General features: G+C 46.6%; 1 protein-coding gene across 1 annotated transcript; it reads left to right on the top strand.

Moving 5' to 3' along the window:
* Nucleotides 1-5,997: 5,997 nt before the first annotated feature.
* LOC149467386 (cyclin-dependent kinase inhibitor 1B-like) lies at nt 5,998-15,789 on the top strand. The gene is made up of 3 exons (XM_089671742.1): nt 5,998-6,346; nt 8,765-8,889; nt 12,682-15,789. Exons 1-2 carry the CDS (start codon nt 6,043-6,045, stop codon nt 8,878-8,880), a joined length of 420 nt encoding a protein of 139 aa, XP_089527868.1. The 5' UTR covers nt 5,998-6,042; the 3' UTR covers nt 8,881-8,889; nt 12,682-15,789.
* The last annotated feature ends 5,282 nt before the right edge of the window (nt 15,790-21,071 follow it).

Here is a 21,071-nt window from a genome sequence, read left to right as displayed (position 1 = left end):
GGCCTCCAGACAGTTTTAACTCCTTCATCACAAGAGCATTTTTTGCTATACAGCACTGATACTTGCTTGGTCATGCAACACTGTACCCAAATGACATTTATATAATTTTTTTTTTTCACAGAATAGAACTTTCTTTTTTTTTTTTAATTTATTACAGGTACTTGTATAGCACCATCAATTTATGCAGCGCTTTACACACACCAACATATATATATATATACACACACACACACATATACACACGTGTGTGTGTGTGTGTGTGTGTGTGTGTGTGTGTGTGTGTGTGTGTGCGTGCGTGCGTGCGTGCGTGCGTGCGTGCGTGCGTGCGTGCGTGCGTGCGTGCGTGCGTACGTACGTACGTACGTACACACAGTACATTCACATCAGTCTTCTTTTGGTAGTATTGGATCACCACTGGTGTTTTTTTTAAATATATAAATGAAAAAAGACTGAACATGTTGGGAAAAAAAACAATATTTAATACTTTGTTATAAAACATAACCCAATAAAAAAAAACTAATTTCTTCATAGATTTAGGCCAAAATGTATTCTGCTAGGTCTGGTACGAAAAAATCCCAATTGTGTATAATTTACAATTCCTGGTATATGCTGGAATTTATGCAGCTATGACGCTATACTGGTAATGGTAGTGATCAATGACTTCTAGTGAGACTGTGATAGTGTGACGGGCAATCTGGCGCTAGCTGACTCTGCTGGGAGATACACTAACTGCCTGACACTGACATCAGTAGTGACACTAATCCAGTGATCAATGCTAATACTGTTCACTGTCACTGTACTAATGACACTGGCTGGGAAGGGGTTATCACATTTAACCCCTTGATTGCCCCAATCAAGGGGTTAAATGTGTGCCTAACAATGTGTAATATGTGCAGGTTCTATTTTACTATATGGCTGTTTTAAACCGCACGATCGCTATTCCCTGTACACACAGAACTCTGTGTGACTGGACAGAGAAGATCAGCTGACTTCAGCCAAAATCATTGACTGAAATCAGCTGTCAAACTCGTGCTATGTCCAGTCACAGCATGGGTTGGTAGGGGGCACTCATGCGTGTGTTCCAAACCCAGATGAAGACAGATCACGTGTGTGTGTGTGTGCCTGGGCTGCCCTGCTGCAGTAAATGTACAGTGGCGAGATGGCAAGTGGTTAAAACCAAAACAGGACCAATTTATTTCTGTTTTCTTTGTTTATTTCAATGTACACTTATAGTCTGTTTACAAACATCCTAAATGAAAGGTTTTGATGATGAACTGAGCAAAAAGTAGAATAGTAAAAACAAAAAATGGTGAACAAATAACGCATATCAGAACAAAAAAAGAAACACGTTGCAGATCACTGATCCTTAGATGTGGAGGTGGCTTCTTTTCCAAAGATTTTTCTTTTTGTTTTCAACTGGTGATCCTGCCAGTCAGTGCTGGGTCATGAGGGCAATTATCTCTCTGAAGTATTTCCTTGCAAGGTTCCCTGTGCATTGGGACTATTTAGACTTTTGTTTGCAGGCAAAGCAATAGATCACAGAAGTAGTGTTCAGAAGGGACAGGCCAGAGCAACACCATCTCATGGTGTTCAGAATAGTTCTCAGGGGTTTTCACTGGTTTGAAATGCTTGGGATGCAAGCATGGTTGCTCTCCTTCTTCTTTCTGAGAGGATGAGGAAGAGAAAGAGCAGAAAGCTGTGGAGGATTGGAAATCCTTTGTCGGTCTAGGTCTACCAGGAGGAGTCTCGCGGTCCCTGTCACACCACGGTGGGCTTTCTGGCAACATGGTACACAGTAACCTGAAGCTATCACTGTCAGAATCCTCTTCCCCTTAAAGTCACTAGTCTTCGTGGCCCCTAAACCATCCCAAGTCCATCCAGAGCCCCCTTACTTGCAGGAAGTGATGTATTGGGCTCACCCAGAGAAAGTATTTGTTTATATCTGAAACGTTTCGCTCAGCAGTACCCTGTAGAGGAGTTCTACAAGAAATGGGGTTTCCCGGTTGTTAATCGGATTATTTTCTAACAGAATAATACTTGAACTGGGGACCCTTATGGTCTCAGTGGATGAGGTCAAGGTCTATTATAAACGCCACAGATAAGAGGTTAGTTGCCCTTGTTCAGGTGTCCTTACTGATATGAGCGAATCTGCAGCCTGATGTGGCTGTGGTAGGAGTTTGCTAAGCCCTCAAAGTGTGGGCAAAGTGTATGCTTTATTCTAGAGAATTGAGCCCTCAGTGAGGAGGCACCCCCACTTGCACAGGTGGCACATCTATCAATCTTCATGGCTGTCTGGACTCAGGAACTCACATACAACTGGGTCTGCAAGCTGGAGGTTCAAAACTTTCCCCTTCCATGCTTTATGCACTCAAGGGTGTCTTTGAACTACAGAAAAATAGCAGTGTTCTTTGCAGTCTGCTGTCCCAGGGAGTCCTTGCACCCTACTAGACGGGAACAGGCCTCAAAGATTATAATTCCACCTGTTTACTTTTCCCAATCCAAATGGAGATATTCAGACTATTCTGGAGCATCTCAAGAAGTTCCTAAAGGTACAATAATTCTGGAATCTACTGGAGTCAATGATTGCTTTGCTTCGTCAATGGAATTTCCTGTTGGTGGCACAGGCGAAGGTACCGCTTCTGCAGGAGAAATGGCTGTCTGGACAATCCCAGGTGGAATCCCTTGATTAAGGTTTGCATAAAGGTATTGGAGAAAATGGTAGATACCTTTCATGTGGCCCCCTATGCCCAGTTCCATTCCAGAGCCATTCAACTCAATCTCCTGTTAGTAAGGGACCAACATCAGGCGTTCTTAGACCTGCCACTGTAAATGACTCTCAAGACCCAGGGCAGCTTTGAAATAGTGGATATCCATGCACTACTGGAAAATCTTTCCTTCTGATGAATTGGAAGGTCTTGAAGATGAATGCCAGTCTGCTGGGCTCGGGAGGTGTTCTGGCGAACCTCTTGGTTCAGAGCATGTGGAAAGTTACCAATATCCCGAAACTTCAGCTGGTTCTTCTACACAGGTCTGTCTACCTTGAGGGTCTTCCTGTCATGGTGCAGTCAGACAATGCCACAGCTGTGGCATAAAGCAAAATTTCAGGAGGGCCAAAAAGTCATGCTGTTCAGAAAGAGTAGACCTGAAGTTTTCTTGGGTAGACATCATGTCCTGCGCATCTCCACTGTACACATTCCCAGTGTGAAAAATTGGCAGATTTTCTCACATTTGAGGTGTTTGCAGAGCTTTGTCTGTGGTGAGGGACACTGGCTGTGAATCTCTTGGCATCCAGATTTATTATTAGGTTTGTGTCAGGGACCAGAGACCCTCAGGGGTTTTTGTGGATGCCCTGGTGACTCCTTGGGATAAGCTTTCCCTGATCTATGCTTTCCCACCACTGCAGTTTCTACCTCACATTTTGTGCAGGATAAAGGTGGAGGGCATTTTGGTGATGCTGAACACACCTGCTTGGCCAGAAGAACATGATATGCGGACATCGTAAACCTCCTGGCAGATGACTCCAGGGTTCTTTCAGATCAGCCAGGTCGGTGGTCACAGGGTCCAATCTTCCATCCTGCTTTACAGTCTGGCTTTGATGGCAAGGCTCTTGAAGCGGAACTCCTGAAGGATAAGGGTGTTTTGGACTCTAATCTATACCTTCTCCAAAGTAGGAGACTCCAGAAAGGTATACCATGATACATGGAAGGCCTACTTCGCCTGGAACATGGCTTGTAAGTTTCATCCCCAACAATACGTTGTGGGGTGCATTTTGTTTTCCTCCAGTCTGGGGTGTTTATGTCTCTGGTTTAAGTACCATCAAGGGTCCTCAAGCTACTGTTCAAGTTTGTACGGCTGTTACCTGGTCTTCTCTTCACATGTGTGCTATACTCTACCCAATAGATGTTACTATTTGATTCATTTTAATATTGTGTATATTCCTAAAATAATTTTATCTTGTAGAGAAGGGGAATGTTAAAAAAACCCATCTGGGGTGTCAAATATTCTGTTTATCCAATCCTTTATTATTTTATTTTTTAACAGTAGATCTACATTTACCTGATTATGCTAATGTACCAAGAACTGTAGATATATCCATTTTTAGCAGGAGCTTCTTGAGACCCGAGCAACAGATAGAGTACGGAGCTAAAAGGTGGGTGTGACTTTCCTGACTATGCAGGGTGGAGGGGGGGCATTTTTAGTACTTTGTTGTGTGTTTGTGCAATGTGATTATTTCAAGAGAGCAATGGTGACCACAGATATAAGGGAACAGTTGTCTGATTTGCAATGTACCCCGGGATGGACTGAAAATATGACATCTGTGGATACCGGATCATGGGATGATTATTCATCTGAATGGCCAAGAATACATGTTCATGAAGTGCCCTTCAAAGATTTAGCCTGAGGATGGTCTCATTACTCCCGCAGGCCTGATCTCCCTTGAAAGGTTTGGTTGAGCTTAGAGGGTCATACCTGAACACCATTCTTATCTGGTTGGATCAATCCATCCCAACTGGTGATTAGGTAGATATTGGACCCCTTCCCCAATTAGTGTCCAAGTGTCTGTCCCCCTCCTTGGGTCATCACTGCTATCTGTCCCATTCCTGGGTTACCATTACCAGTTCTGTCTCTCTTCCTGGATCAAGATTACCATTGTCTGTCCCTTTTCTCAGATCACTATTACTATGGTCTGTCCCCCATCCCTGGTCACCATTACAAGTCTTTTTACCTTCCCAGGGCAAGATTACCTGTTTCATTGCTGGTGTCTGTCCCCCTTCCAGTGTCACTCTTACCGGTGTCTTTCCCCCTTCCGGTGTCACTCTTACCGGTGTTTGTCCCCCTTCCGGTGTCACTCTTACCAGTGTCTTTCCCTCTACCGGTGTCACTCTTACCGGTGTTTGTCCCCCTTCCGGTGTCACTCTTACCGGTGTTTGTCCCCCTTCCGGTGTCACTCTTACCGGTGTCTGTCCCCCTTCCGGTGTCACTCTTACCGGTGTCTGTCCCCCTTCCGGTGTCACTCTTACCGGTGTCTGTCCCTCTACTGGTGTCACTCTTACCGGTGTCTGTCCCCCTTTCCGGTGTCACTTTTACCGCTGTCTGTCCCCCTTTCCGGTGTCACTCTTACCGCTGTCTGTCCCCCCCTCTGGTATCACCGTTACCGGTGTCTGTCCCCCTTCTAGTATCACCGTTACCGGTATCTGTCCCCCCCCCTCTGGTATCACTGTTAACTGGGTCTGTCCCCCCCCCCCTCTGGTATCACCGTTACCGGTGTCTGTCCCCCTTCTAGTATCACCGTTACCGGTATCTGTCCCCCCCCCCTCTGGTATCACTGTTACCTGTGTCTATCCCCCCCCCCTGGTATCACCGTTACCGGTGTCTGTTCCCCCCCCCCCCTGGTATCACCGTTACCGGTGTCTGCCCCCCCTCTGGTATCACCGTTACCGGTGTCTGTTCCCCCCCCCCCTCTGGTATCACCGTTACCGGTGTCTGTTCCCCCCCCCCTGGTATCACCGTTACCGGTGTCTGTTCCCCCCCCCTCTGGTATCACCGTTACCGGTGTCTGTTCCCCCCCCCCCTCTGGTATCACCGTTACCGGTGTCTGTTCCCCCCCCCCCTCTGGTATCACCGTTACCGGTGTCTGTCCCCCCCTCTGGTATCACTGCCCCCCTTTCAGTGTCACTGTTACCGGTGTCTGTCCCCCTCCTGGATGGCCTTTCCCCTCCCCAGGTTGGTGATGAAGCGACGGTCCCTTCTCGTGTCTGTCCCTCCCTGGTGTCCCGGCGCCGATCCCCGTCGGTGGGTGGAGGTCCCGGTCCCTGGCCCCGTGTGTTCGGTGGTGAAGCTCCTGTGTGTAGTGGATGGAAGCCGCACTGCCCCGCTGTCCTTCCCGTGTCCCGGTCCCCGCTGTCTGTATCCCTCCCCCCGCCGGTCCCGTCTCTGCGCCGGTCCACCTTAATCGGGAGGCTCCGGGCTGCAGCCAATCACCGGCAGGGGGCGTTTAAATCCCCCCGCCGGGCGCCATATTGGGCAGTGACCCGCTGAGCCATGTCGGGCGTACGCCTATCCCCGGGCTCTCCGGGCGTAGAGCGGGTGTCTCGGGCTCCGGGCTCGCCCCGCCCCCTCGCCCGCCGCTGTCTCTTCGGCCCTGTGGACGGGCAGAGTCTGGCCCGGGAGGCGGCCCGGTACCGGGCGAAGATGGAGGAGGAGAGCCGCGCCCGATGGAACTTCGACTTCAGCACCGACCGCCCGCTGGACGGCGCCCTGCAGTGGGTGGAGGCGGGGCCGGACACGCCCGAATTCTACCGCCGCCCGGTGCACCGCAAACCGACCAACAAGAGGAGCGGTCCGGGTGAGGGGACCGCACTACAGACCGCTCAGTGTATGGGGACCACTCTCTACCGGCCCGGACCACACTCAGTGTATGGGGACCGCACTACAGACCGCTCGGTGTATGGGGACCACTCTACAGACCGCCGGTGTATGGGGACCGCGCCACAGACCGCCCGGTGTATGGAGACCGCGCTACAGACCGCTCGGTGTATGGGGACCGCGCTACAGACCGCTCGGTGTATGAGGACCGCTCTCTACCGACCCGGACCGCACTCAGTGTATGGAGACCGCACTACAGACTGCACTCTACAGACCGTTCACTGTATGGGGACCGCGCTACAGACCGCTCGGTGTATGGGGACCGCTCTACAGACCGCCGGTGTATGGGGACCGCGCTACAGACCGCCCGGTGTATGGGGACCGCGCTACAGACCGCTCGGTGTATGGGGACCGCGCTACAGACCGCTCGGTGTATGGGGACCGCGCTACAGACCGTTCGGTGTATGGGGACCGCGCTACAGACCGCTCGGTGTATGAGGACCGCTCTCTACCGACCCGGACCGCACTCAGTGTATGGAGACCGCACTACAGACTGCACTCTACAGACCGTTCACTGTATGGGGACCGCGCTACAGACTGCTCGGTGTATGGGGACCGCGCTGCAGACCGCTCGGTGTATGGGGACCGCGCTACAGACCGCTCGGTGTATGGGGACCGTGCTACAGACCGCTCGGTGTATGGGGACCGCGCTACAGACCGCTCGGTGTATGGGGACCGCGCTACAGACCGCTCGGTGTATGGGGACCGCCGTACAGACCGCTCGGTGTATGGGGACCGCGCTACAGACCGCTCGGTGTATGGGGACCGCGCTACAGACCGCTCGGTGTATGGGGACCGCGCTACAGACCGCTCTCTACCGACCCGGACTGCACTCAGTGTATGGAGACTGCACTACAGACTGCACTCTACAGACCGTTCACTGTATGGGGACCGCGCTACAGACCGCTCAGTGTAAAGGGATCGCACTCTCTGTATAGTGAACACACGCTATAGACCGCACTCTGTGTAAGGTGACCAAACTCTGTGTATGGTGACCACTGTATAGGCTGCACTCTGTGTATGGTGACCACACTCTATAGGCCACACTCTGTATGGTGATTGCACTCTATAGACCGCACTCTGTGTAAGGTGACCAAACTCTGTGTATGGTGACCACACTGTATAGGCTGCACTCTGTGTATGGTGACCACTGTATAGGCTGCACTCTGTGTATGGTGACCACACTCTATAGACCGCACTCTGTGTAAGGTGATCAAACTCTGTGTATGGTGACCACACTCTATAGGCCGCACTCTGTGTATGGTGATTGCACTCTATAGACCGCACTCTGGGTATTATGACCATAGTGTGCAGACTGTGACCACACTCTGCATTTGAAGACCATCATCTGCCTACACTGACTGCACAGCACAGACCGCATTTAGCATATTGTGACCATAATCTGCTGCCCATGACTGCACACTATTTCTGATGAGCGCCTCCTGCAGGCTGTTCCCCCATTGTACTTCTGGTGACTGATATGTCTTGGCTGAAGCTGCGGTCCTGTAAGGTGACCAGAATCTGCTTCCCCTGACCACACTGCAGACCGCATGCTGTGTGCTATGACAGGACTCTGCTGTGACCGCATTCGATGGTACTCACTGTGTATGCCGACTGCATTCCACCAACAGTGAGTGCCTTCCATAGACCGCGCTCTGTGTATGGTGACCGCACATGGTGACACCGCACAGACTGCACTCATGGATCACATCGGCCGGTCATAGACATGGCAACCGCATCCAAGTTCCTGGAAATGGGAGGTGTGATAAAAGGGGGGTGATGGATAACAAGTCATCTGCCCACAGCTCCCAGCACTCCCCTGATTGGTTGGTCAGTTGATCTGACAGTATAGTGGCGGCTTCAGTAAGGGTGGATGGAATATTAAAAAAAAAAAAAATCAATCAAAAGCAAAAACTCCAATTTTGATGAAAGTGACGAGACTTCTCCTCCGGGGTCAGGCAGGTCTCCTCCGGGGTCAGGCAGGTCACCTCCAGGGTCAGGCAGGGTCGTCTTCCTCTCCAATCACTGCCATCAGAACGGCTCATTTCCAGGTTCCATCTCTCCAGTGTGAAATCCCAGTTCAGACAGATGTGATTGAAGTTGTCAGGCAGTTGTCATATGTATGGGCACCTATCCTGATGGATGGTGATCTGTGATCCCTGCTCAGTGCTCTCAGCTTCATTGCTTAAACATTGTGAACTGCTCACATGGAATTCTGGGATTTGTTGTCCCACCACTGCTGGGGTCTGACCAAGGAACACCAAAGCATGTATGAGCCGTCTTATGTCTGACCTCAGGCTTCCTTCTCTGGACTGACATCTCCATCCTACTTCCTCAGAGCCCCCCTCTGCCAGCTCACAGACCACACACAGGACAGAGGCTGGAGAAACATCAGATGGAAGCTTGACGCCGCTGCCTGAGCAGACCCCCAAGAAGAGCCGACCCTGCACGTAAAGGATTCGGGTAAGAGCATTTACTACAGTGTGTGTGCTCCGATCCTGACCCGCCCGGGCTCATCTAATCCTGACCCGCCCGGGCTCATCTAATCCTGACCCGCCCGGGCTCATCTAATCCTGACCCCCCCGGGCTCATCTAATCCCGATCTGCCATAACTAACCTAAACCCGACCCGCCTGGTCTCATCCAGTCCCGACCCGCCTGGTCTCATCCAGTCCCGACCCGCCTGGGCTCATCTAATCCCGACCCGCCTGGGCTCATCTAATCCTGACCCGCCTGGGCTCATCTAATCCCAATCTGCCAGAACTAACCTAATCCCAACCCATCTGGGCTCATCTAATCCCAACCCGCCTGGACTGCTGCAAACTTGCCTAGCTCTGGGCATTGCCTGGATACAGAAGAGTTTACCTGAATCTCCTTTTACTGACTGCAGCTTCTGTTTTTATAAAGAAGAAATCATTTCAGACAATCAGATATACCGGAGATATACCAGGAGACAACATTGTGTCCACATCAACTCTTCCTGCAACCCTGTCCTTGCTGTTATTTCCTTCTCTTTTCTCCCCCCCCCAACCTCTCACTATCCCCACCCCCTTCATTCCTCTAGCCTTTTCCTCTCCTTTCTCCTGTCTTCTGTTTTTTTCCTCTCCTCTTTCTTTTTCCTCTCCTCTTTCTTTTTCCTCTCCTCTTTCTTTTTCCTCTCCTCTTTCTTTTTCCTCTCCTCTTTCTTTTTCCTCTCCTTTCCTCCCTTTTTCCTCTCCTTTCCTCCCTTTTTCCTCTCCTTTCCTCCCTTTTTCCTCTCCTTTCCTCCCTTTTTCCTCTCATTTCCTCCCTTTTTCCTCTCCTTTCCTCTCTTTTTCCTCTCCTCTCCTCTCTTTTTCCTCTCCTCTCCTCCCTATTTCCTCTCCTCTCTTTTTCCTCTCCTCTCCTCTCTTTTTCCTCTCCTCTCTTTTTCCTCTCTTTTCCATTCTTCTCCTCTTTTTGCTCTTTTTTTCCCTCTCCTCTCTCTTTTTTTCCCTCTTTCCTCTCCTAATTAACCCCTCTCTCCTTACCCCCTCTTCTTTACCCCCCCCTTATCATTTTTGGTCCCCCTCTCTGTCCCCCCCCCCCCCTCTGCTCCCTGCTTGGGGGTTACATGCCGCCAATCTATATGTGACTCTTCTTTCCCTTGTGCTGAGCACAGCAGCCCAGGCTGACCTCGCAGTAAACAAGTGGTAGTGGAAGTGGAGGGGGGGGGGGCAGGAAGTGGCCAGCTGCGGAGCATGACAGTGACGTGTCTTCTGTTTGAAAACAAACTGCACATCGCTCTGCGGTTTCCAGGGCTTTGTATGTGTCTCTGGGTGTGCGCTGTACATGTAGTATGCAGAGTATATATGCACAGCTGTACACAGGCACCCGGGTCATGTGACAAGTTGTGATACAAAATAATAGAAAGGTGTCAAACATGCAAGATGACCTTAGAATGTTCCTGAGATAGAAGAGTTCTCCAGGGAGGGGATCCTTATAACTAGAACAGAAAGATTGCAATTCTATGGGAGTTGTGATTTCAGCAGTAATGACCGATGCGGTGTCCGATCCACGCACCACTTCCACATTCAGCTGGGATTTATTAATGTGCATTCAAATTAAAGCAGAGGGATTTTTTTTTGTACTATGCACCTCCATGGTGTCACCAGTTCTGAAGGAGCTGTCAAGACAGACACACCAGCTTCTCAGTACCTGCAGTGTATAGGTGATGGCTAAAGAGGCCTTTCTGAGTACAATGACCAGATCTGTCTGAAGGACACCCTCGGACTTCCTTACACTCTCTTTCACAACACTCCTCCACCTCTCCTTTCTCTTTTATGGCCGCTGCAAAACCTGGTGTCAGCCATTGTTCAGGTGATGATGTCACCTCCCATGTGACAGTGTCTGGGGCTAGAGATTGGCTTCAGCACTGCATTGCGGGATCAGGTGACCTGCTCCTCCATTCTACAAGCCCTGGATATTTTGGGCAGCAGGTGAATATAAGTGGGTTGGGCCACTTCAATACCAGGCACTCTCACCCCCTAAACAATATGGTAGTGTGACAAGAGCACCCCTACCTGAAAACAGAAGGTTACTAAATGATCCACGCGGAGTAATATGAATTCAAAAAATTCAGACAATACTTTATTTGATCACGTAGATCATAAGGAGGTTAAACATGAGCACGGTGAACATGTCAAACAAATAAAATCATGTTTAAAAAGCACTAGGCGTCTTCATTATAGGGTCATTTTAGCAAGTAGAGCACCATATATGGCAATATAGGGTAATGGTGAGGTAATTCTCCTAGATTTCCATGGATTTCCAGCTTATATTAGAGTGAGCCATGTATACAGCAGATATATTCCCAGTATACGTCAGGAACCTCCTGGTATGTGAAGGCTGGAACACAAAAAATACACAATGTATGTATGAGAATATAGGAGCTAAATCACATCCAGGCCTCACCACTGATTTAGCTCCTATATTCTCATACATATATCTGCTGTATACATGGCTCACTCTAATATAAGCTGGAAATCCATGGAAATCTAGGAGAATTACCTCACCATTACCCTATATTGCCATATATGGTGCTCTACTTGCTAAAATGACCCTATAATGAAGACGCCTAGTGCTTTTTAAACATGATTTTATTTGTTTGACATGTTCACCGTGCTCATGTTTAACCTCCTTATGGCCAAGATTTATGATGAAATATTATTTATTTGCAAAATTTTATAAAAAAAACACTTTTTTTCAAAATTTTTGAACGTTTTCATTTACATAGCAAAAAAAATAAAAATCCCAGCGGTGAATAAATACCACCAAAATAAAGCTTTATCTGTCTCAAAAAAATGGTAAAAAATTCATTTGGGTACAGTGTTGCATGACCGCGCAATTGTCATTCAAAATGTGATAGCGCTGAAAATTGCCCTGGTCAGGAAGAGGTAAAAGTGTCCGGTCTGGAAGTGGTTAAAAAAAAAATTTTATTTTTTTTTTTAACATACTGTGACCAGAGCAATACATTGTTACCATAGTAACGCGGTACTACTCTGGGGAAGTGATCAGATTTTTTTTTCTTCTTTTTACACATTATGATCGCTTATAACAGTGATAATCACTGTTATAAGCAACCATTTTTTCTGAATGAAATCCATTAATTCACTGTGTACTATCGTGACTAGGTGTGATTGGCCACAGCTAATCGCATGGTACAGATGGGCTGTGATTTGGCCCTGTCTGTACCATGGAATCACTGTTAACAATCGCAGAAATCAACACAATAGTACACAATGAATGACAGCCAGCAATCACATGGTACCGGCAGCAATTCAGTAAATTGTGTCTTCTATGGCGCGATCTGTCACCTGCTGTGATTTCGCCTTGTCTGTACCATGGGATCACTGTAAACAATCGCAGAAATCAACACAATAGTACACAATGATTGGCAGCCAGAAATCACATGGTACCGGCAGTGATTAAGTACATTGATCTGCATGGTTGCTTATAACAGTGATTATCGCTGTTGTAAGTGATCATAATGTGTAAACAGCAGGTGACAGATCACGCCACAGCGCATCATATTGCGTCCCTATTGCAGCTTTGCCTTGTTGATGAATGAAGCAGTCCTGAAACCTGTGTGGAATATGTCTCTGATTAAAGGGGTCCTAGTTTTGGCCTATACAACTACAAAATGTTACATATGCATACGTGTTCTGTTTTGGAATGTTTGTAGAACATGTGTGTAAGTTGACGATCCTCACATAGGTCTTGTCATTTTGTCTTGCAGGATCCAGTCTCCCCCCTTCCCCCAGTGTTGGCTGACCCCCTGCCCGCTCAGCCCCCGGACTCTGTCACTGGTGGAAGTGTCCTGCAGAGCACTGATACAGAGTAACACTACAGATGACGGGCATCGCATGTAGCATTGTACAACTTGGCACCTTCCACTTCTCTTACCGCCCCGCGACACTCAGCTGTACCCCCTCCTTCCCCTTATGTAGCACATAAAAATTTTTAGAGAGGGGCGGTTGGGGGGGTGCACAGACGAGAAGGGTGTTGCGCCAATCGGAGCGAAGAGAAACATTGGAGCTCGAGTACAAGATCACCTGACTGTTTTGTTTTTTTTATTCTTCCACAAGGCCAGGCCTGGTATACATTGAAGAGAGGGGACATATATGGTTGCTGGTGCAAAGGATAAAAAGGGTTGTTGCCTCTAGTATCAGTTCCAATACAGGAGGGGGGGGGGGGGGGGGGGGGGAGACAGCATTCTCAGAAATCACAAATGTAGGGTGCACAGCTAAAAAACACTTGTTACAAAATTTAAGTGGTTTCCAGAAGTCTGTTAAAGCAAATTTGTCACTAAATTATTTTTATTACCCTACAAAAAAAAAGATAAGCAATCCTCGCCAGTCTGACAATGTTTCGGCACTCTTGAATCGTGTGAGGGTTGTAGTCCCCACCCATCAAACTGATGACTCTAGTCCTGTTTTGCAGGCTGACAATCTAGTTGCAGGGTTGCTTTACATTCGTGTGGATGGGGCTGTTTCATGGTTAAGAGCCCTCAATGGAAAGCAGAAGGGCGGATAGTGAGATGTGCTTATTAGAAGAGATGTTACCTTTTCTTTTCTGATAGTACCTGGGGAACCTCAGCATGGCTGTTCTCAGATCTGGGCTCAGCCATTGCACAACCCTCAGCTGTCCGGTATAACATAGAAACAGAAAGAATTGAACTCATTCCTAAGAACCTCTTCTTTGTAGAACTCTACTTGGGCAACATCACCTTTTGGTTTGTTTGCACCAGTTTTGAAGTGTCCTTTGCATTTAGCCTCAGCTATAGAATGGTGCAAAATTTTGAGCTCCGCTATGGATCCAGAGGCATATAGCTGAGCGAGTACAGATTTTGGAGGCGTCCTTTAGACAAGAATTGAAATTGGTCTTTTTAAGGGTAACTTTAATGTTCTGCCTCATCTCACAGTGATGGTGTGAAAGGAGGATGGAAGGGCCTCACCCATTCTAGGCTAAAGAATCTAAAAAGTTAATACTTTTTTTTTTTTTTTTACGTTTTTATGTGGGCGAATCTTCAATATTTTTGAAAAGTTTTGCATGCTGGTTGAATGAAGTGCAGCTTAGGATTGGGCAAAGCAGCTGGATGTCCAAAAAAACTATGCTCAGCCACAGCTGCCCTGTGGCACTTACAGGATAACTCATTTTTCCCCCCAGTTAAAGGGCATCTGTCAGAACTGTTGCTGCTTGTCAACCTGAGGCTTCCACCTAGATCTGTAGGCTGGGTTTGCCTGGTTCGCGGAGGTGGTGCTAGTTTCAGGGCAGCCAAAGCAGTAGTTGATGCTGCAAAGGTGTGCTCTGCCCCTGCAACCAGCACCACTTTACGAGAGTTGGGGGACAGTGGGCTGGATAGGAGCTTTGGGTTTGATAGGGAAAACATTTTCTAACAGGCTTTCTTTGAAAGTAATTGTTCACAGCGGTCACTCAAAGTAGGAACCAAACGAAGGTCAATTTAACAAGTACATTTTTTTGTATAATTCACCTGCAGTAGATTACATTTTCAGTTCATTCTCCATGACAGCACTGTAACCAAACAGGTAGACCTTGCCTACAAGGTAAGACTAGAAGTTGATGGTGGTGATCTCTAGTTATACCTGAAGGGTTGTGAGGAAGGGCGGAGTTTTGTAACTCTATAGATTGGTGGGGTTAAGGAGCTGTCATGGAGGATTACAGGAAAAGCTATTGCCAGTAGGGGAAGTTAACTTTTTTTTTTTTTGTAGAAGAGCTGTTCTATATTCAGCCACTCCCTTTTGACTCTGGCAGTAAAACGTGATCTGTGCATAACGCCACCACAGGTCAAGCAGGGTACTGCACTTTTTGCTTCACCGACATGTCAAATCTTCCATGATTCACAGATGGTTGATGAGGTACTCTCCCCTTTCTACACAATGTGTTCAGGCCTCTACTTGTGTCGAAAGATGGCTCCACAGTATTTTTTTTTTTATTTACCTTTTTTTATGTGTGTACATATAAATATATCTATTTTTTAATTTGTGATAGGGTTGAAAATCGATTCTGGTCTTTTGTACACTGGCACAGCTGTGTGACAGGAGTCTGGTTCTAAGCTTTATGTCTTCATGCGTGCAAATTATTTCCGTTATCAGAAAAGTCAGGGGTCGATCACGTTCCCCGAACCAGTACAATGCGCCCCCAGGACACTAGGGGTTTAATCATGTTCTATCCGGTTGTCACAACACACATGTTCAAGGTCAGTTTTCCTGATGCACGGTCCACCCTCCCATCACAAAAGTTGGGGCGGCTTTTTTTTTTTTTGTTTTGTTTTGTTTGTTTTTATGCCTTCTTCACCACAGGCCTTACGATATGATAGTACTGCACTTCCTGGGTGCCAGAGTCGCCGTCACCCAGATATAGTACTTTCTCGTAAACCCCCCCTTCCCTTTGTGACACCTGTGCATTGTCTTTGTATGTAGCATATCATGACCAAGTTTGAGGTGTGTGTGTGTGTATCTCTGTGTAAAGACACTGAAAACATTGTACTAACTTATTTATGTTTAAAAGGAAAAAAAAGTCAAAAAATTGTTTAATCTAGAAAATATTTTTTTTTGTTTTTGAAAAGCCAAAGCGGCAAATTTTGTGCAACTGTAAATGCTGTTTATATATACATATAATTTCCATTTTTTCCTGACGTTTAGCAGGGGTTTTTTTACTTTTATGTTTTTGTAATAATTTGGCTGTAGGAAAAAAACAAAAACAGATTGCAGACTGAGCCAGATGACATTTATGAGAAAAAAAAATACTTTTTATAAGTTTGGAAAAATTTTAATTTCTGTTGCAACGTCATGCAATCATTAAAAAATAAATTCTTGCACAAAAATTGTGTGTTTCCTTTGTATAAGGGGAAAGGTGGGGAACAGTAGCCAGAGATGGGAGGATGGAAATGATCTAGGGCAGTGGTCTCCAGACTGCGGCCTGGTGACCAGATGTGACCCTTTGCTCGCTTTTATCTGGCCCTTGGAGCACTATTTCATCCACTGATACCAACAATGGGGCATAATTGCCTCCACTGCCACCAATGAAAAGGCCAAATGAGACCAATGAAGGAGCATAATTTCTCTTGATAACACAAATGATGGGGCACAATTCCTCCCCACTGACACCAACGATGGGGCACAATTCCTCCCCACTGACACCGAACGATGGGGCACAATTCCTCCCCACTGACACCGAACGATGGGGCACAATTCCTCCCCACTGACACCAATGATAGGGCACAATTCCTCTCCACTGACACCAATGATGGGGCACAATTCCTCGCCACTGACACTGAACAATGGGGCACAATTCCTCCCCACTGACACCAACGATGGGGCACAATTCCTCCCTGATGGCACCAATGATAGGGCACAATTCCTCTCCACTGACACCGAACGATGGGGCACAATTCCTCCCCACTGACACCGAACGATGGGGCACAATTCCTCCCCACTGACACCGAACGATGGGGCACAATTCTTCCCCACTGACACCGAACGATGGGGCACAATTCCTTCCCACTGACACCGAACGATGGGGCACAATTCCTTCCCACTGACACCGAACGATGGGGCACAATTCCTCCCCACTGACACCAATGATGGGGCACAATTCCTCCCTGATGACACCAACGATGGGGCACAATTCTTCCCCACTGACACCAATGATGGGACACAATTCCAGTGAAACCAAAGGTGGTGTCTGTTTTTTCCCATTGACATCAGAACCTTTTCTACTCCTACTGGCCACAGTCTGGTCCCCCCTAAATTCTAAAGGACAGTAAACTGGTCCCTTGTTTAGAAAGAGCCCTGATCTCGGGTACGCCATGGGATACAAGGAACTTGGCATCAGATTTCTGACCATGCACACTCGTTTTGAAGTAGTTGAGGCAGTATTTGCCACCATTTGATGACTGACATTGAGCAATCTGATTACAGAATAACATAGATCTGAGCTGCAATTCTTAGCAGTAGGGGGCTTGAAGTGATTGCAATCGGTGGTGCCATGCAAAGCCAAGATACAAGGACAGAAAGTTACCGGCACTCTGGCCCTTCAGTGTCTCTTCAAGGTGACATAATGCTTAAAAGAGAGACTGCGAGGCCCCAAAATGTCAGCTTTATTTGACAAATGTGACATTTCATATTTAAAAAATGTGAGAATTTCATTGGAAATGCTGGGGGGTTCCTGTCCTGATAATACATGAGGATCTCAAAAGCAAGAATGCAGCCGTGACAATGCAACCCGGTAAGTTATGGAACACAAAACTGCGACACTGACAAAGGCCGAAATTTAGATGAGCAACAGTGAATGGGCAACCTTAAAACAGATGTGGAAACTGAGGGAGTACAAAAGGACTGACCCTTCAACAAGGGAACCAAGAATTTCTAAAACCAAATCCTTTTTATTGCTGCCAAAGCCTGCTTACAAGACCTGTGCTTGATATCCAACTGCAGGATAGAATATTAAAGGTCCAGTTCATTTGTAGTCCATTCACACTGTGTTAAATAAAGCCCTGATGAAGGAGGCATTTTTGGACCCCCCCCCCCCCAAAAAATGAAAAAATGCGTTAGATACTCTGTCTATGTCTTCAGTACTTTTAAAGTTAAAGCTTTAAACCTACATAAGTACTTAAAGAGGACCTGTGCCTTGTAAATTGTCAACAAAAGAGGCAAAAACATACCTATGATTTCCCTGCTACCGCATTACTGTGTTCTGCCCTGTATAGAACTGGTGATCTGATGCCTGTTGGGGGGGGGGGGGGATATGCTGCAGCAGGGTAGTTGGGGAAGCACAATCCACAGAGGAGGTGAAGCAGAAGGGAGATCCTTCCAGTGCAGGTCTTCAGGTACAGCTTCCTCCCTAGTTAGGAGGAGAGTTAGCATTTTAGAAAGTACTTAAAAGGACCTTTACCTTGTAAATTGTCAACAAAAAAGGCAAAAAAAATGCCTGATTTCCCTGCTACTGAATTACTGTGTCCTTCACTGTATAGAAGTGGCTATCTAGGTAGAGGCAGGGCTTTTCCTTCCAATGTCAACGCTGCCCCCCTGATGACTGAGAGGGGGGAAAAGCAATAGCAGGGTAGGTGGGGAAGCAAAAATCCACAGAGTAAGTTAAGCAGAAGAAGGGAGATTCTTCCAGTGCAAGTCCTCAGCTACAGCTTCCTCTCCAGTTAGGAGAACAGTGAGCTATTCAGTGGTGACAACACCAAAACCTACTCCAAATCTAGTGAGACAAGTCATTGGAGGCAGCAGTGCTTTGGATGATCTCCAACAGCAGATAGAGAGCGATGAGACTACAAAACAGAAGTGCTTAGGCACAGGAAGTACTTGGCTGTTTTTCACAAGGAATATTAGTCAAAAGATAAGCTGGCCTTACATGGATCAAAATATGGGCAAGCTAGCTGTACTGATCGACTTCAGTACAACCAGCCTGTCAATTTCATCACTTTTGGTTTCAGTCTCATATAAACAAGCCATTACTGGCTTGTGCAAGCATCAGTTAAAACTGATCTTGTTTTTATGCTGCCAAAATCTAGGTTTGATCTTATGCTTTGGAAGGCAGAGGAAAGATCTGAGGGCCAAAAAAGAGGACCTGTCACGGTCCATGCTATCACAAGGGATGTTGTTCATCCCTTGTGATAGCAATAAAAGTGATTAAAAAAATGAAAGTTACAATGTTAAAAAAAGAAAAGAAATAATAAAATACTTTAAAATAAAAATAAAATTTTAAAGCACTCCCATCCCACTGTGCATAAAGGCGAACGTACGCATTGGTAAATTATTATTATCATACAGGATTTATATAGCGCCAACAGTTTGCTCAGCACTTTACAACATAAGAGTAGACAGTACAATTACAATACAAATGAATACAGGAGGGATCAGAGGGCCATGCTCATTTGAGCTTACAATCTAAGCGGTGATTGCACCACACATGTGAGGTATCGCCGCAAACGTCAACTTGAGAACAATAATTCTAGCACCAGACCTCCTGTTTAACTCTAAACTGATAACCTGTAAAGGCTTTAAAGCATAGCCTATGGAGATTTTTAGGTACCGTAGTTTGGCGCCATTCCATGGAGGTATGCAGTTTTAAAGCATGACATGTTAGGTATCAATTTACTCGGCGAAACATAATCCCATAATCCAATCAAGTGAAATATGTTCAAAACTTATAAACAAAGTATCCCAGTGCTGCTGATTGATGCAAATATATTGATAGTTTTCCTCCCTGGCAGATAGACATTTTCAATTGGACTCAAACTAAGTCGAAGTGGATTGGAAGGGAAGTCATGGCTGTTCAATTCTTTGCAAGCTCACTCATTTTGATCGACTTGCAGATTGATTGGACTAAATTGAAGGGTGCCTGTCTCTTCTCAGGCAGACCAAATCTGACCCTCCATTCACTTCTATGGAGTGGGGGACGTAAAAGGACATGTGTTACACCCGCCTACCTGTACCAACAATCCAAGGGCATCACAGTGGCTAAGTAGTTAGCACTTCTGCCTCGTAGTAGTAGGGTCCTTGGTTCGAATCCCACTTGCAGTACTCCCTGCATGAAGTTTGCATGTTCTCCCTGTGCCGGTTTCCTCCCACCCGCCAAAGACATGCTGGTCGGTTAATTGTCTCCTGTCTATTTACTCGGCAAAACATAATCTCATTATTTTTAGATAGTAAGCTCCCAGGATCAGGCCCTCCTAACCCTCTTGTATTGAACTGTATTGTTGCTATATTGTCTCCCTTTATATTGTAAAGCGCTGAGCAAACTGTTGGCGCTATATAAATCCTGTATTATAATAATAATCCAATCAAGTGAAATATGTTCAAATTCATAAACAAAGTATCCCAGTGCTGCTGATCGATGCAACATTGTTGATAGTTTTCCTCCCCGGCAGATCGACTTAGTTTAAATCCAATTGAAAATGTCTAAGTGGATTGGAAGGGCTGTTCAATTCTTTGCAAGTTCACTCATTTTGATCGACTTGCAGATTAATTGGACTAAATTGAAGGGCACTTTTTTTTGGGGAACCCCTCGTGAACTTCCTAGATTCTCATCTAGGTGAGAATGATGTATTCATTGTCTTTCCCCTCATGGAATCCCCATGTCATCCATCCTAGGTGGCCTTGGGGTACTTTATAAGGACTGGGCCATGGTACGTCATCAGGAGGACAGTCTGGCAGGCATGTCGGGGGTCAAGTTATCAGGCAAGGGGGCAGCCTGCCTCCTGATGACATTTCGAGAAGATGGTGGCACAGGACCGGGTGTGCACAGGCAGAACCGCGGATCCCTCCAGAACAGTGTTGGATCTCTGGGTGTGTGATATGATTTTTGAGGAGAGTGGAGGGGGATAGGACGGGATGTGAAGTTCTTCTTTATTTCAAATAATTGCAGGAAAACATTTTTGGCAATTTTCCTCTCATTTTTCTTTTTAATGGCAGATTTCTGATTCTAAAAAAACAAAAACCAAACAAACCCAGCAGGACACATTTGCACCAGTTATCACGTTTATGTATCTTTTTATTATCTGTTTCAGCTTTTCTGCTGTGAACTTTGCTGTGTGTCAAAATGTAACATGATCTATTACCCATCATGCCCTGGGCTCTCTGATTTGAGGTTTTTTTTGTAATACTCATTTGCTCCATGTTTACATTGCTCCCTACAATTGTCATACAACACAGCCGGCTATGGAGCAGGCGAGGCTGGGGGCTCATACACAGCATTGTAGAAAAACCGTCACCATTATTTTCCGCACGTATCCAGTTTTTACTTCTTGTTCCGGTTGTTTTTCAACAGAACTTTTTTTTTTTCTTCTTTTCTGAGCTTAGTGATAGACAGGGCAAGCAGCCAATCAGAGTAGGGCTAGGGGGTGTGGCTTTAAGGCATAGGCAAAGAGGAGGGGGGGTCAGGGTGAAAAAATTAAGGTGGAACGGACAGATGTTCCCAGGATTCTTCACGTACACTCATATATGAACATGTATAGGGAAAAAAACTCGATTTCTGCTCTGAGGAGCTGAAATAAACTTTGTTATTAATATTTTATAATATTTTTAAAGATTTTCTTTGACAGTTTGTCTCTGGATTTAAAAGGAACCTGTCACGGCAAAAATATGAGAGCTGACACGC

Source organism: Staurois parvus, unplaced genomic scaffold, assembly GCF_062004578.1.
Source record: "Staurois parvus isolate SC_StPar_1 unplaced genomic scaffold, SC_StPar_1.0 ptg000114l, whole genome shotgun sequence".
Lineage (NCBI taxonomy): Eukaryota > Metazoa > Chordata > Amphibia > Anura > Ranidae > Staurois > Staurois parvus.
The sequence above is the reverse complement of the archived record's forward strand: the minus strand, read 5'-3'. Positions and strand labels throughout refer to the sequence as shown.